Source organism: Raphanus sativus, chromosome 6 (assembly GCF_000801105.2).
Source record: "Raphanus sativus cultivar WK10039 chromosome 6, ASM80110v3, whole genome shotgun sequence".
NCBI lineage: Eukaryota > Viridiplantae > Streptophyta > Magnoliopsida > Brassicales > Brassicaceae > Raphanus > Raphanus sativus.
The window spans coordinates 10287746-10302300 of NC_079516.1; the positions used below are offsets into that span (position 1 = coordinate 10287746).

Sequence of the window (14555 nt, forward strand, 5' to 3'; positions counted from 1 at the left end):
TGTTCTTCTTGCTTACAAACAGACGAAGAGAGTACAAAGTGAGGAGAGTAATTGTTCATGGTGAACCGTAACACTAAAAGATCACGTGAAGCTAGTAGCATTGTAATGTTACCACACAAAAATATTCTGAAAAACGTAACATAGCAAAGAAATTCCAAAATTCAAAAAACACACAAAAGCCCAAAGCTCAACTCCAATAAACCTCTCATAAGAAAAAATCAATCAGTGATGTCTCTATTGATCAACAATGGCGGCCACAGCATCCTTGGACTCCTTCAGAACCTTAAACTCTTCCTCAGCTTCTCCCTCTTGTTTGCCACCGTCGAAGACTCCTCTAACATCCTCTCAACTCCTCCCCCGCCTTTAGGATCCACCATCTCTGCCACAACCTCCTTCTGAAACTGAGTGTTGACTAGATACTTCACAGATAGCTGAAGATACAGCGCAAGGTTGTCCACAACCCTACGAAGCACAATTGATCTCATCCATCAAGAACTCTCTAACTTGCTTAGGCTTTGCCTGTAGATCATCTGAGAACTTGCTTAACATATCAGCCAAACGAGCAGTACCATGCATGCTATGATTCTCAGGGAACTCAGAGAAATCGCCTTGTATAAGGATTCTTAGGAGAGACTCTTTCGCGGAACCGATGATATCCATCAGTGTCATCAATGCTTCAACAGTGGAAGCAATATATAGCCATTGGCAGCTTTTTCAGCTCGAGGTCAGCAGTTTCCATCTTGTGGTTGATCTTACGTACAATTTCAGGCAAGCAGCGTGAAATCATTGTTGTTTGAATTTGTATTAGCTTCTCAGCTAGAACAGGGACACCGACAATGTTTTCATCAATCATGGAGAGCGTTGGGTGAGTCTTGAAAAGTAACTCTTCTTGCTCTCTGGCTTCTTCAACTGTTTCTTCCCCTACACGGTTCCTGACACAGACGTAACCTAGTCCAATACTCACATCGTCTGCTGTTACTTTCTGAAGGAGACCTTCAGGAGCCATGTCTGCCTTTGTGACAACTGCCAGAGTCCGTTCACCGGTTTTGTCAACTTGTCTAGACATTCGAATGGATTCACATGTGGTGAAGTCGACCGTAGCTGATAGAACGTTGAGGATGATGGATTCTTGTGGCTTGATGTAATTTATTATCATCCCAGAGATCTGCTCGTAGATGTTCTCTGGTTGTCCTTTCACCGGAACTCTAGTTATCCCAGGAAGATCAACCATGGTCAAATCAGGTGCCCCAGATTTCTTCACGTGGAGGGTCAAGGGAGCATCGGACACCCCTTTACTAGATCCTGCATCATAATATATTCATATAAATTCTTAATCATAGTCAAAACCGGCAAAGCACAAACCCATAACACTCTAATGTTTCATCATATAGCAGAATCATATAATACCTCTAGGCACATTTAGGGTAATTAAGTTAGTCCTTACTATCCATGTTTCATAGTCAAAACAATATATTTTGATTATGCAGCATAATAAATTTTATAAGTTTTTAATACAAAAACACATAACACTCTAAAGTTTAATCATATAGCAGAAGTCAGTATAACAAATATCCTATAAGTAAAGAAACATAACACCTCTAGGCAGGAATATGTACACAGATACTATAACATCGATATAACATATAAAGGTATCATGAACAATAATGTATCTTGGAAGTGGGAGAGAGAGCGAGACTGAACACTGAACATACCAGCGATCACGTCAGTTGCAGAACAAATAGTTTCAGCAATGTGTTCTTCATCCGTTGGAACAACTTTGTCACTATACTCCAGCCAGATCTCAGGTTCAGAGCTACCACTTCCCTGAAGCCTCATAACAAGAGGGACCCTAGTGCAAATTCCTTGCCCACGAGGCAAACTGATTCCTGCCAACGATTCAAGAACACTGGATTTTCCAGAGGACTGGTCTCCAACAACGACAATGGTGGGAGCTGGATCCCTTCTTTCATCACATTAAGGTTCCTCAGCCGATCCACTGTGTCAAGCAACCGCCTGATCTGGTCATTGTAAGAAGACACAATCGGGGGTTCAATGGTAACAGATTTGTTGTTGTTTGGATTTGCTTTGACAATAGTACGAGAAGATGAAGCTTTAGAGACAACACGCTTCTTACTGCGTGCCATTTTCTACCAGACTGGACTAGGAAAATACAGAGAAGAGATTTAAGGATATGTGTGATTCTTTCTATGAGATACTCAAAAGATATATATATAGAGGTGTATGAGTGATATATGCAAGAAGTAAACCTTTGAGTCTTCGAGATGAGATTAAGTGTAGGTAACGTGCGGATTGATAAAAGCTAATTAAGTCCATAACTACATTGAATCTAAGAAGGCTTAATCCTTCATTGTATGTGTATTTATATCAGCATTTTATTTGCTCCCACTTGGTGTATTTTTCCATGGTAACGTTTGAAATTTTCAGATAGTCATTTGGAATATAACGAAAGACGTGTACCTAGGGATGTTCATAGATCCATCTCTTTTGGTTGATAATTATATACCTTTTTGGTTGATAATTCATACTTTTTGTCACCCACCTGGATATTAGTTGGTAACAAAAATTTGGACTGACACAATATTATAAATTTGAACTGGTACAACATTGGCAGAAAATTTTTAGAAGAGTTATTAAATTTTGAGATTCCATTGTTATGGTTTATTAAAATTTTAAAATCTGAGTAGAATACACTTAATTTTAAATTTCATTCAAAATCCTTTGTTATTGTTTTTTTTAGTTTTTATTAATTTTAAGATTCTATTAAAACTTATCAGTGAGATGCAAATTTTATTTGTTTTTACTCATAAGCTAAGACTTAATTTTGAGAATATCATTTATACCCATAAGATATTTGAAATCTATGTAATAAAATATACTCACATACAGAAACACACAAAATTGAAGAATGAAATAATTACAGCAGGAAATTACTTACTACTTACAATAAAACACATTTTTTAAGTAATGATTAGAATAATACACCAAAAGAAAATACATAGAAAAAGTGAGTTAAAGTCCAGAAGACCTTAGTTTTAAATGACTTAAACCAAAATTTAAAATAAACATTCCTAAAATATTAAAAATATTAATAGTATAGATTTACATATTTTATTTAATTTTAAATATTAAACTAAATTAAATCATTAAAAACTAGGTTCAGAGTACTCTCCGATTAATTTCCGATTTTTGCGTCGATTCGCTAGGCCCGACCGCCCAATTTAAAAATCACATTCATAAACAACGATGAAAAAGAGAAGAATCCCCATTCGAAATCTCCTTTCCTCGACATGAACCCTAAAACTCTTGATTCCTCAATTCGAATCTCTTACGTTTTGACTCAAAATCTTCTTCTCACCTTTCTCTGCCACTAAAAGCTTCGGTTCACAAGCGCATGAACTATCCTTCTTACGTTGCCGGAGACTGGTAAATCATCTCTATTTTCTCATCTCCATCTCCTTCTTATTTTTGTGAAGCTCTTTTATTTTTTATCGAAAACTATTCAGATTCCCGATTTGTTAACTTTAGTTCCGAAATTCAATTTCAATTTTTTGAGTTTGCTTGGATTTGAATCGACAGATCGTTAGATAATGGCGACGTTTGAGCTATACAGCAGATCAACGACAGGGATGTGTTTGAAAGAGACTTTGGCCTAGATGGTTCAGAGCGGTACCTTGAGCCCTGAGCTACCAATCCAAGTCCTTGTTCAGTTTGACAAGGTGGCTGATCTTGGAGTCTTTTGGTTTTGCTTCTGTTGTTTTTTGTTTTCTTTCTGTCTGATATCTGTGTTCCTTTGAAGACCAAGGTGATCTCTCTGTCTTGTTGTGCTTTTTTACTCTTTATTTTGAAATACTGAATCTTAGTCAAAGGTATTGTTCGTTCTAAACTGTCTTGCTCTAGTATCCATGTTTCGTTGAAAAATATGTCTTAGAGTAGAAAGTTTAGATTGGTTATCTGAGGAAAAACTAGCATTTTCATGAAATCTATCAAGATTACTGTTTGTTTGGATGAATAACAGACTGAATTTAGCCCTTATCTTGATGAATAACAACGTATGGACCTTTATAATATTACAGGACGCAATGTTCAAGATATACGAGTGTCAGGAGAATGTGAGCCGGGTCAAGATAGTGGCATGTGACTCTAAGCTACTCACACAGTCAGATGTAGTAGATTTTTGAGTTTTCCTTTTTCACTTTGTAAAACTCAGGCACTTGCTATATGTTGAGCTCCATTTGCAGCCATCAATTTAGCCCCCCTTTATATGTACATTATCGGTCCAAAGACATATGGGACTCTTGTTGCTATGAGAAAGTACTGAAATTCACCATCTCTCTCGCCTCTCTTTTTTTGTATTGCATTTCTCCATGTCAACTATTCCCTCTCTCTCTCTTACACTTAGTGCTCAACTCATCTCTTGCTTACTTATCCTCCATTGAAAGTGAAAGCTGTCTTCTTTTGGCAGTTTCCGATGTTTGGTCGCCATTACCATATCAGATGTCTATGGTTATCTAAAGTGAGAAAAATGTTGGCCTTGTCTTATTCGGTATGATAAAGAGTAAGAGCTGTTTACAACAAGATTGAGGGATGCTGCTGCTCATGATCAATATAGTTTACATCATTGTCTACGATTTGGAAAAGATAACTAAAAGTAAGAGCTGGGATTTGAGTTTTTATTTGGGCCCGCCCCGTTTGACCCACTGCAGGGCGGGTGTTGGTCAGCCAATTCGAAAATTTTAACATGCGGGTGCGGGTGCGGGTTGAGTAGATTTTTAAGCGGGGCGGGTCGGTTGAATTTGAATTGTGGGTCTCCGCAAACCCGCAAACAAAAAGAAAACTAAAAAAGAAATTTTTTTTTTAAATAAAATATTATTTCTGTAAAAGATGTATAAAATACTATAAAATTAGAAGGGATCTGATATCGGCAGGGTTTGTTCAAGTTGTGAAGATTGCAACAGCTTATAGTCATGCAGATATCTTTACTAAAGTGTTACCGCTTGGATAGATTCAAGATGCATTGGTGCTGCTGAGATCTGTAAGAAATTGAAGAAGAAAACGTAGCCTCAGGTAGAGTCTACGGCTGAGTGGGTTTACTCAGGAGATCAGAAGCTGAGAGGGTTTTTTTCTCAGGGGTACAACGCATGAGGAGTTTCATGAAGAGTGAGCGAGTTTGCTAATGAAGAAGGAAGATGGTGCCATTCATCTTAAAGAACTAGAAGAAGACACTACGGCAAATACAAGACAAGCTTGAGATTTGAAGAATGTGTCTTTTTGTATTTAAAAGTTGGTTTAATATCTCTTCTCGGTTTAGTTGGGTAGACTGGTTTAGTCAAACAAGGAGTTTCTCGGGTTTTACTAAAACGATACAATACGAAGTTCGTTTACTAATAAGTATCTTTTTAGTAAGCTCGAAGGGTGTGAGCTGAGATATAGCGTGAGTCGATCAAGGTTTTTATTGTAGATCGAGAGAGAGAAGAAAAGAGAGATTAAGGTTGTCTCTTGAGCTCAAGTTTTGTGTTATTCTAGTGTAATACTGGAGAGTCCAGCCCGGTGAGTATATCTCCTTCTCTGACTTGGAGGAGGGAGGTGAACAGCAGATAAATTGGTGTTCTATTTGTGCATACTGTATTTGTATGTGAGTTGATTACAAAGTCAAGATTCACATGGATTCAAGTCGTGAATAGCAGCTCACTTTCATAAATAATAATCAACATAAAATATTAATTGAATGGATATATCATGCTATAGATATAAAAATAAAATTAATCTTCAATTATGTATGAAAACTAGGTGTTTTCATGCACCATGTGCAGTAATAAAATTTTTAAATTTAAAATATATTTAAAATAAAATTGTATTAATATTCTAGATTTTATTACCTTTACCAATATTGTAATATAAATTTTGATTTAATTGGATATAAAATTAAGATAAAATAAAAAATTGTTCATTTTAAATTATACTAAAGAATAGATATGAAAATATTTAAGATTATAATATTACATAGGTTTTTATCTATTTCTTTTGGATAAAATATATTAAAATATTTTGTATAAAATTAATAAGAAATTGATATAAAAACTGTATAATTATCAAAAAAGTACAAATGAATAGTATTTTTAGAATCTTTGTATAATTATATTTGAAAGAAATCTGTAAAACAATTTGAAAAATCCTTTTTAGCAATAAAAATGTATAATTATGAATAATATTTCAAAAAATTTCAAATGTTTTTATATTATTTATTGTCATATTTGAAAAGATTTAGTTTAATGATGCTGTATAATTTACTTCCACATTATAAAAGGTTTCCAAAAATTTAAATAAATATTAAATGTTGTTGTCTATGTCACATTTAATCTTAACTCATGTCATCATTTTAATATGTCATGTCATATTTATTTGGTCAAAGTGATTATAGAGAAGACATGTGCCAAAATTATTTGGCAAATAATGTATAAGTGATATAAAAATTTATAATTGTGTATATTTTTATATTTGCTTTGACAAAAAGTATATTATATATTTCCTATGCTCTCAATACTGTATCATACTAAACAAGTAACAAATCAAATATATGTCATGAATGACATATATGTTACTATTTTCATATTATCGTTGACCAAGAAAAAGAGAGTATATTATCAGCAAGAATGAAAAATTCATTTATGGTCAAAATAAAGTAAGAGATGGAGGAACTTTCCTAAACAAAAAGGTCATATAAATATAGAGCTCTTTTTGTGAAGAGCCAAACATTATTAAACATTTGTTGTTCTTAATTAATAGAACTAAACTAAAGAAAAATGGGTATTACAAAAACTATTGTGGCTCTTATTGGGGTAGTAATACTAGCAATTACATCGTTCAACTGCAACGTTTTGGCTGTATCAGGTATGATGTTGTTTTTTTTTTGGGTAAAATGTTAATATATGATGTTTTTTTTAACTGAAGATAATGATGTTTTTACAAAATAAATGATAACAATACTATTAATTTGTTATGTTTGATTAATAATGATTTATAGAGCAATAATTTAACATTTATTCAAAACGTCTAGATGTCATTATGCCAATACATGTTAATTAAAGCTCAATAAGAAAAATATATATATATATATATATATATATATATATATATTAATGATATTAACACAAGGTGTACATGTGCAGTTATCAATCCAACGAAAGCTGGCCCTTGCATTACAAAGTGTAATGCAACGTATCACTATCATGAATGCAACCATGACTGTCTGATTGATGGGTTCAATGATGGAAACTGTGATCCAAAAACTCAAATGTGTTGTTGTACCAGTCATCCTCCTAATAATTAATTATTTGAGCGTTGATGTTTTTGGTATCTTATATTATGGAGTCTATATGTAATGCTTTTAAATAATGAATTCAAAGGTCTATTTGCGAATGTTTTTAATAGTTTTATTTATTTTTAAAACAGGGTAAAGTTCCTCAATGGGTTTTAAACCAAACTAAAGGTTCATATTAACAGAAGAATAAGTATACGTTGCAGAAAAATCATATTAGAACTTAACGAACATTTCCCATATTTAATAGATGTCGAAATTGCCCTATTACTGTAGATGAGCCGGCATTCTATATTACGTGGAATTGATAGCAAACACTCGTATTATTTACTATCTCTGTAACAAGAAAAAATTATCTTGAGAGACACTTTTTGTCTTTCTGTTTACACTATCAAACACATGTTGCTGGACACACACTTTTTGTGTATGAAAATACCAATATATCCTTCAATCAACGTTCTCTCTCGTTGCTTCATGTGTGAACCAGAGCCAATCTAACTTGATTTTGTTTTTTTATTTTATTCATTTCCTTTTCTTTTCTTTTCTTTTCTTTTCTTTTTTTTTTGAGTTCAAAATCAAGTTACTTTTCCAAATTCTATTTCTAATATCTAATTCTAATTTCGCCAAACTACATTCTTCATCTTGAGACAATTTCTTGGTCACGACTACAACCAATTAAATTGAATCAATTTTTTTTTTCAAAAAATATCGTATAATCCCTCTCCAATCTCACTTTTTAAATCTGATTTCTCCAATTTTATAACCCAAATTTGGGTCGAAACCCTCTCCACTTCTTTTTCAATTGTCGAAACCCTCTCCGTCTTCTTCCTCTCCGCCTTCTTCCGCTACACCTGTTCGTCTTTTGTCACCGGCCTAGACTCGTCCTTTCGGCGAATCATGAGAAACCCGAAGACAAAGAAGAAAGTGAAGATTGTCGAAGACCAAAACGCCACCGCAAAACGAAATGGTAGCTTTGTCAATCATCTGTTCCTTTCTCTTGATTCTTCCGCATAAATAATATTTCTAGATTGCAAAAAGATTTGTTTTTTTAAATCATTCTCAGATTTGTTTTTAGATCCTATTCAGATTTCTCTTTTTAGATCCTTTCAGATTTCTCTATGGTTCATTTCTCGCGAAAGACCTTATTTTTAGAAATAGGATCTCCAATGACTCGCCAGAACCTACTTCTCTTGTCGTTAGCTCCCATGTTTTCAACCTTATCATCCACACATCGACTGTCCACGATTCCAGTGACCACAATACATCCAGTGTCCACAAATCTCTTGACCAAAGCGGCACCAATGGTCACGTCTACCCTGTTTATCTAGTAACCATACATCATCCTCCTCCGGACACTCGGATGATCACCACTACTGATTCTCCCATAAAAAAAGCTACCTTCAGAGTAGCAAATCATTCTACCCACCTTTGTGTAACATATGGGTTTCTTGTTGAACTCAGGTTCTTTATCTTTTGTCTTTTAATGCGCTGCTTGCCAATGATGTTTTAGGCAATAACAATACACTATGTTTTCCCTTTCCAAGCTTCCCAACTTTAACTTTGTTTCCACTGCAATAGTGGAATCTTATTATGTGTTTTATCCTCATCACTCTTTATTTACTACTTCTCATTAGTTGTCCAGATTTTAGGTTCGTCAATCTATCTTTACTACTTCTAATTCTACGTTCTCAACAAACTCAAATGACGTACATTTCAACTTTCATTTTCATCGATAATTGGACTCTGAACACATCATTGTCCACATCCACGAAAACAATGTGGATGCTGACCATCACCATTACATGACCACATCCAATTAGTTGTCCAGATTTTAGGTTCGTCAATCTATCTTTACTACTTCTAATTCTACGTTCTCAACAAACTCAAATGACGTACATTTCAACTTTCATTTTCATCGATAATTGGACTCTGAACACATCATTGTCCACATCCACGAAAACAATGTGGATGTTGACCATCACCATTACATGACCACATCCACGATTATCTCAAACAATATAAATTAAAAAAAAATATTATATTCATTTCTCAAGACGATTTTCAAATTTCATTAGACAAAAAACACATTGACTGATATATTCGAGAACTATATTCAATTTCAAAAATACACGATAACAAGCACACACTAGCGGCGGACCTCACAAATTTCTTTGTTTCAATTTAATTGCTTCAATTAGACAATATTAATATATTAAAAAAACAAACTTCTCCCTCTCTTAGTTAAATGTATCCCTCTTCTTTTCTCTTAACCAGGCGTCGAGGGTATTGGAGTAAAAACACTAGGAGGGAAACGGAAGAAAGTGTGCTTCAAGTGATATGTGAAGGTGTATGGGAAGACGATGCTGTAGCAGTGCTGAAGTAGTTCATGAAGTGTGACATGAACTACTACATCAGAGAGGCGGTTCGTGAGAAGCACGTATCAAGACCAATGCATTAAAAGACGATTTAATGAAGAGGGACATTAAAGGAAGACTTGAAGAAGAAGCAATCGATCTAAAGAGAAAAGGAAGATTGGCTTATTCGCTGAAGTAGAAGAAATGGAAAGTTTCCATTGGGTAGATAGATTAGATCTAGGGCTTCCTCAAAGATATATAAAGGAAGCGTTTGGCACTGTGCTGCCGGTTAACACACAGGGAGAGCTTTTAGCAATAGAGAGTTTTGTACGTCCTAAGAAGGAGAAGCAAAGCATCTAGGGGTTAAGAGCTTAGGTGGTTCAGAGTCTGTCTTAGATCTCTGAACGAGTTGACTAGCAAACAAGTCGAGGTTTGTCTTGAGCTTGTTTGATTTATTGCTTTTAAGAAGAACTTGTAAGAGCTTTTGAAAGAATAAATATAGTCGTATTTCTTGGAATTGAATAACCCTGTACTACTGTGTGTTCTACATAGCATAGCTTGCTTATCTTACATTAATAATTGGTATCAGAGCGGGTATCTGTACTTTGTTTATTTAAACAGGTAGATCCTGCGGAGTAAGATGGATAGCTATCGCGAGTTGGTGATAAGTTCCAAGGTGATCCTTGAAGTAGGAAACTATGGATTCTGGAAGGCGCGCATGAAGGCTACAATCAAGGGTATTGACCCATTGGCGTGGAAGGCTGTAGAATCTGGTTGGAAATCACCTGTTGCAAGAGCCGAGGATGGGACAGACGTTCCAAAACTGGAGGAGCTCTGGACTGATGATGAGAACAAGATGGCTAAGTTTAATGCTCGTGCACTAACTGTCATACATTGCAGTGTAGCAAGGAAGCAGTTTGAACTAATTCAAGGATGCGAGGCAGCAAAGGATGCATGGGATATTCTGCAGAATCACTTTGAAGGAACCTCAAAAGTTCAGAGTTCTAGAAAGGATATGCTTGCAACAAGATTTGAAGAGCTAAAGATGGAAGAGAATGAATCTGTTGGAGATTTCAGCTCAAAGATTAGCTCACTGGCACAAGAAGCACTTACGCTTGGGAAGAAATACAAAGAGAAGAAACTTGTGAAGAAGTTCCTGAGGTGCTTGCCGTCTAAGTTCATGGCATACAAAGCGGCTATGACCATCTCCTGTAACACTGACGAGATGACATTTGATGAAGTGGTTGGAATGTTACAAGCGCATGAGATGGAAGTGGCTGGTGTGTCTGGTGGAATGAAGGAAAAAGGAATTGCTCTTGCATCAGTTGAAAAGGAGCATATGGATGATAATGATCCTGTGAGTCTTCTGGTCAGAAGGTTTGATAGAGCTCTACGAAAAGTGGAGAATGGGCAGAAGAAGTTTGGCCAAGGTAGGAAGATGTCTGAGCCAGAGAAGAACTACAGGAAGAATGATGCTAAGTGCTATGAATGCAAGGGGTATGGTCACTTTCGAACTGAGTGTCCCACAGTGAAAAGAAGAGAGATTCAGTGTCATAACTGCAAGGGATATGGACACACTCAAGCTGAGTGCGAGTCAGATGGTAGGAGAAAGCCAGAAAAGTCCATGATAGGAATCAATGACAGCGAGTCCGACAGCGAAAGTGAAGAGGAAGTGAACAACTTTGTGGCGTTTCTAGGAATCGTGGAATGTGATTCAGGATCTGAGAGTGATGCTGAGCAAGAAAATGACTTAGATGAAAGCTACAAGGAAGTTCGAGAGACACTAGTGAAGCTGGGAACGGAGAATTTGGCCTTGGCTAAAGAGAAGGCACGACTGGAAGTTGAAGTACAAGTGTTGAAAGATGACCTCAACAGGAAAGCTGAGTTGGCCAAGGAAAGTGTGAATCTGATCAAAGAAAAATTGGTCATGTCTAAGCAAGCGGACGAGCTCAGAGAAGAGTTAATGGCTGAAAGAAAGAAAGCAGCTGACCTTCAAGCTGAATTAGATCAGCAATATCGGAAGATTAAGATGCTCACGGGAACCAAGCAACTTGACAAGATTCTGAGCAGTGGAAGAACTGAAAATTCATTGATGGGACTTGGTTACACTGGAAGACAGAGTAGCTCAACAGGTACAACGCACTTTGTGTCTGGAGGTTTTGCGCATGCTGAAGAAACTAAGACACAAACTACTCCAGCTCAGATGAGTGGATGTTTCTTCTGTGGGAAGTTTGGTCATTACAAGAGGTATTGCTACAAGTATCTGGAACGGGTCAAACAAGTATGGAGACAACACAAGTTTTGGAGAATAGGGAAGACTTCTCGAGGCTGGATGAAGAAAACCGACTTGTATCCTAAGATAGTGACTGAGCCAAGAAGTATCGTACGATGTAACATGGCGCGTGTGTCAAGTGATTCTGAATCTGAGGAACCATGGTACTTCGACAGTGGATGTTCTAGACACATGACGGGAAACATTGAGTATCTAGACAAAGTGTCAAAGGTAAAAGGAGGAAAGGTAACCTTTGGAGATGGAGGCTGTGGTGTCATTCAAGGCAAAGGTACAACATGTAACTCAGAAGTACCTAAATTGGTGAATGTCTACTTTGTCAAAGGATTAAAGGCTAATTTGATCAGCGTGAGTCAACTGTGTGATGACGGACTTACGGTGTGCTTCTCAGCAATTGATTGTCGTGCCATAAATCAACATGGTGTAACAGTGCTACAAGGTGTGAGATCTGGCAATAACTGTTACATGTGGGAAAAGAAGGTTAAGTGCTTGTCAGCTCAAGGGAATATTGATCTATGGCATAGACGTTTGGGACATATGAACTTCAGGAATCTAACGAATCTAGTATGCAACGACTTGGTTCGAGGAGTACCCAAACTCAAGATCAATGACAAGATTTTGTGTGGTGCATGCAATGAGGGAAAGCAAGTAAAGATACAACACAAAAAGGTACCGGATGTTCAGGCAAAGGCACCATTGGATCTAGTTCACATGGATCTCATGGGTCCTATGCAAACCGAGAGTATCGGAGGAAAGAAGTATGTGTTTGTACTAGTAGATGACTACACCAGGTTCACTTGGGTTCGGTTTCTCAGGGAAAAGTCAGAAGTGTCTGAGAGTTTCAAAATCTGGGCGCTTCAACTCATAAATGAAAAGGGAGGAATCAAGAAGATACGCAGTGATCATGTAGGTGAATTCGAGAATGAAGCTATGACTACCTTTCTTGAATCAAGAGGAATAGCTCACCAGTTTGCAGCACCTTGGACACCTCAGCAAAATGGAGTGGTTGAACGAAAGAATAGAACTCTACAGGAAATGGGAAGAGCAATGCTTCATGGTAACAAGATAGCCAAGAGGTTCTGGGCTGAGGCACTCAGCACGGCGTGTTACACAATCAACCGTGTGTATGTCAGAAAAGGGACAACAAAGACACCGTATGAGATGTGGACAGGCAAAACTCCTAATCTTAGTTACTTTCATGTTTTTGGATGCAGGTGCTACATACTGAATGACAAGGACTACCTTGGGAAGTTCGATTCAAGAAGTGATGAAGGATTCTTTCTGGGTTATGCACAGTCTAGCTCAGCATACCGAGTTTACAACAAGCGGACATAATCAATTAAAGAATCAGTGAATGTTGTATTTGATGATTTGTCTGTGGTTGTAGGTGATGACGTGGGATCAGATGAAGAGGAAGAAGGTGGATCATCCGTAGCTGCTACTGAAGTCATTGAGGAAGGTCCTATCTCAGATACAGTACCGCAACCAGTGATTCAGCAAGTTCATCGCAATCATTCGAAGTCTGATGTGATTGGAGGGATTTAAGAAGGACAAAAAATGCGTGGAAAGGTGATCAACTTTAAAGAAATGGTGCAGTTCGCAAGTTTCGTCTCATCAATAGAACCTAAGACACACACTGAAGCACTACGTGATGAATATTGGATTGTCGCAATGGAGGAAGAACTTGAGCAATTCACCAGGAACGATGTGTGGGAACTGGTTGCTAGACCCAAAGGAGTAAACGTGGTTGGCACTAAATGGATTTTCAAGAACAAGACTGATGAGCATGGAGAAGTAGTTCGTAACAAGGCAAGGCTTGTGGCTCAAGGATACTCACAGATTGAAGGAGTAGACTTTGAAGAAACCTTTGCCCCAGTTGCAAGATTGGAATCCATTCGGTTGTTTCTGGGAATGGCGTGCATTCTGAACTTCAAAGTGCATCAAATGGATGTGAAAAGTGCCTTCCTCAATGGAGTCCTTCAGGAGGAAGTCTATGTTGAGCAGCCAAAGGGATTTGAGGACCCAGTGCATCATGATTATGTGTACCGACTGAAGAAAACACTATATGGGTTGAAGCAAGCACCGCGTGCATGGTATGAACGACTCACAAGGTTTCTGTTAGAAGCGGAGTACATCAGAGGGAGTATAGACAAGACGCTATTCTTCAAGGAAGTTGGAAAAGAGATAATCATTGTTCAAATCTATGTGGATGACATTATCTTTGGAGGCACGTCACAGAAGCTGGTGGATGAGTTTGTTCAGAATATGACTCAAGAGTTTGAGATGAGCATGTGTGGTGAACTGAAGTACTTTCTAGAACTTCAAGTGTCTCAATCAGAGAAAGGTGTCTTCATCTCTCAGAGTGCATACGCTAACAGTTTGGTAAAGCGATTTGGTATGGAGAACTCCAAGGTGTCTAAGACACCCATGAGTACATCACTGAAGCTGGCACGAGATGAAGCAGGAGAAGATGTGGATGTCAAGCTCTATCGAGGAATGATTGGCAGTCTATTATACTTAACTGCGAGTCGACCAGATTTGTCATTCAGTGTCGGTGTGTGTGCACGATATCAAG

General features: G+C 37.1%; 1 protein-coding gene, 1 long non-coding RNA gene and 1 pseudogene across 3 annotated transcripts; 2 read left to right on the top strand and 1 right to left on the bottom strand.

Moving 5' to 3' along the window:
- Positions 1 to 275: 275 nt before the first annotated feature.
- LOC108807784 (dynamin-related protein 4C-like) lies at positions 276 to 2144 on the bottom strand (annotated as a pseudogene).
- A 1049-nt stretch (positions 2145 to 3193) lies between these two features.
- Positions 3194 to 4348, top strand: LOC108809335 (uncharacterized). 2 transcript variants are annotated; one of them, XR_001942820.2, is made up of 3 exons: positions 3194 to 3444; positions 3598 to 3823; positions 4095 to 4348. It is a non-coding gene; the product is annotated as an uncharacterized LOC108809335 (long non-coding RNA). The 2 variants fall into 2 exon arrangements; XR_001942821.2 differs by having other exon boundaries at positions 3197 to 3444; positions 3598 to 3737.
- A 5982-nt stretch (positions 4349 to 10330) lies between these two features.
- Positions 10331 to 13525, top strand: LOC130495514 (uncharacterized). The gene is made up of 4 exons (XM_056986915.1): positions 10331 to 10753; positions 10814 to 13134; positions 13195 to 13265; positions 13368 to 13525. Exons 1-4 carry the CDS (start codon positions 10331 to 10333, stop codon positions 13523 to 13525), a joined length of 2973 nt encoding a protein of 990 aa, XP_056842895.1.
- The last annotated feature ends 1030 nt before the right edge of the window (positions 13526 to 14555 follow it).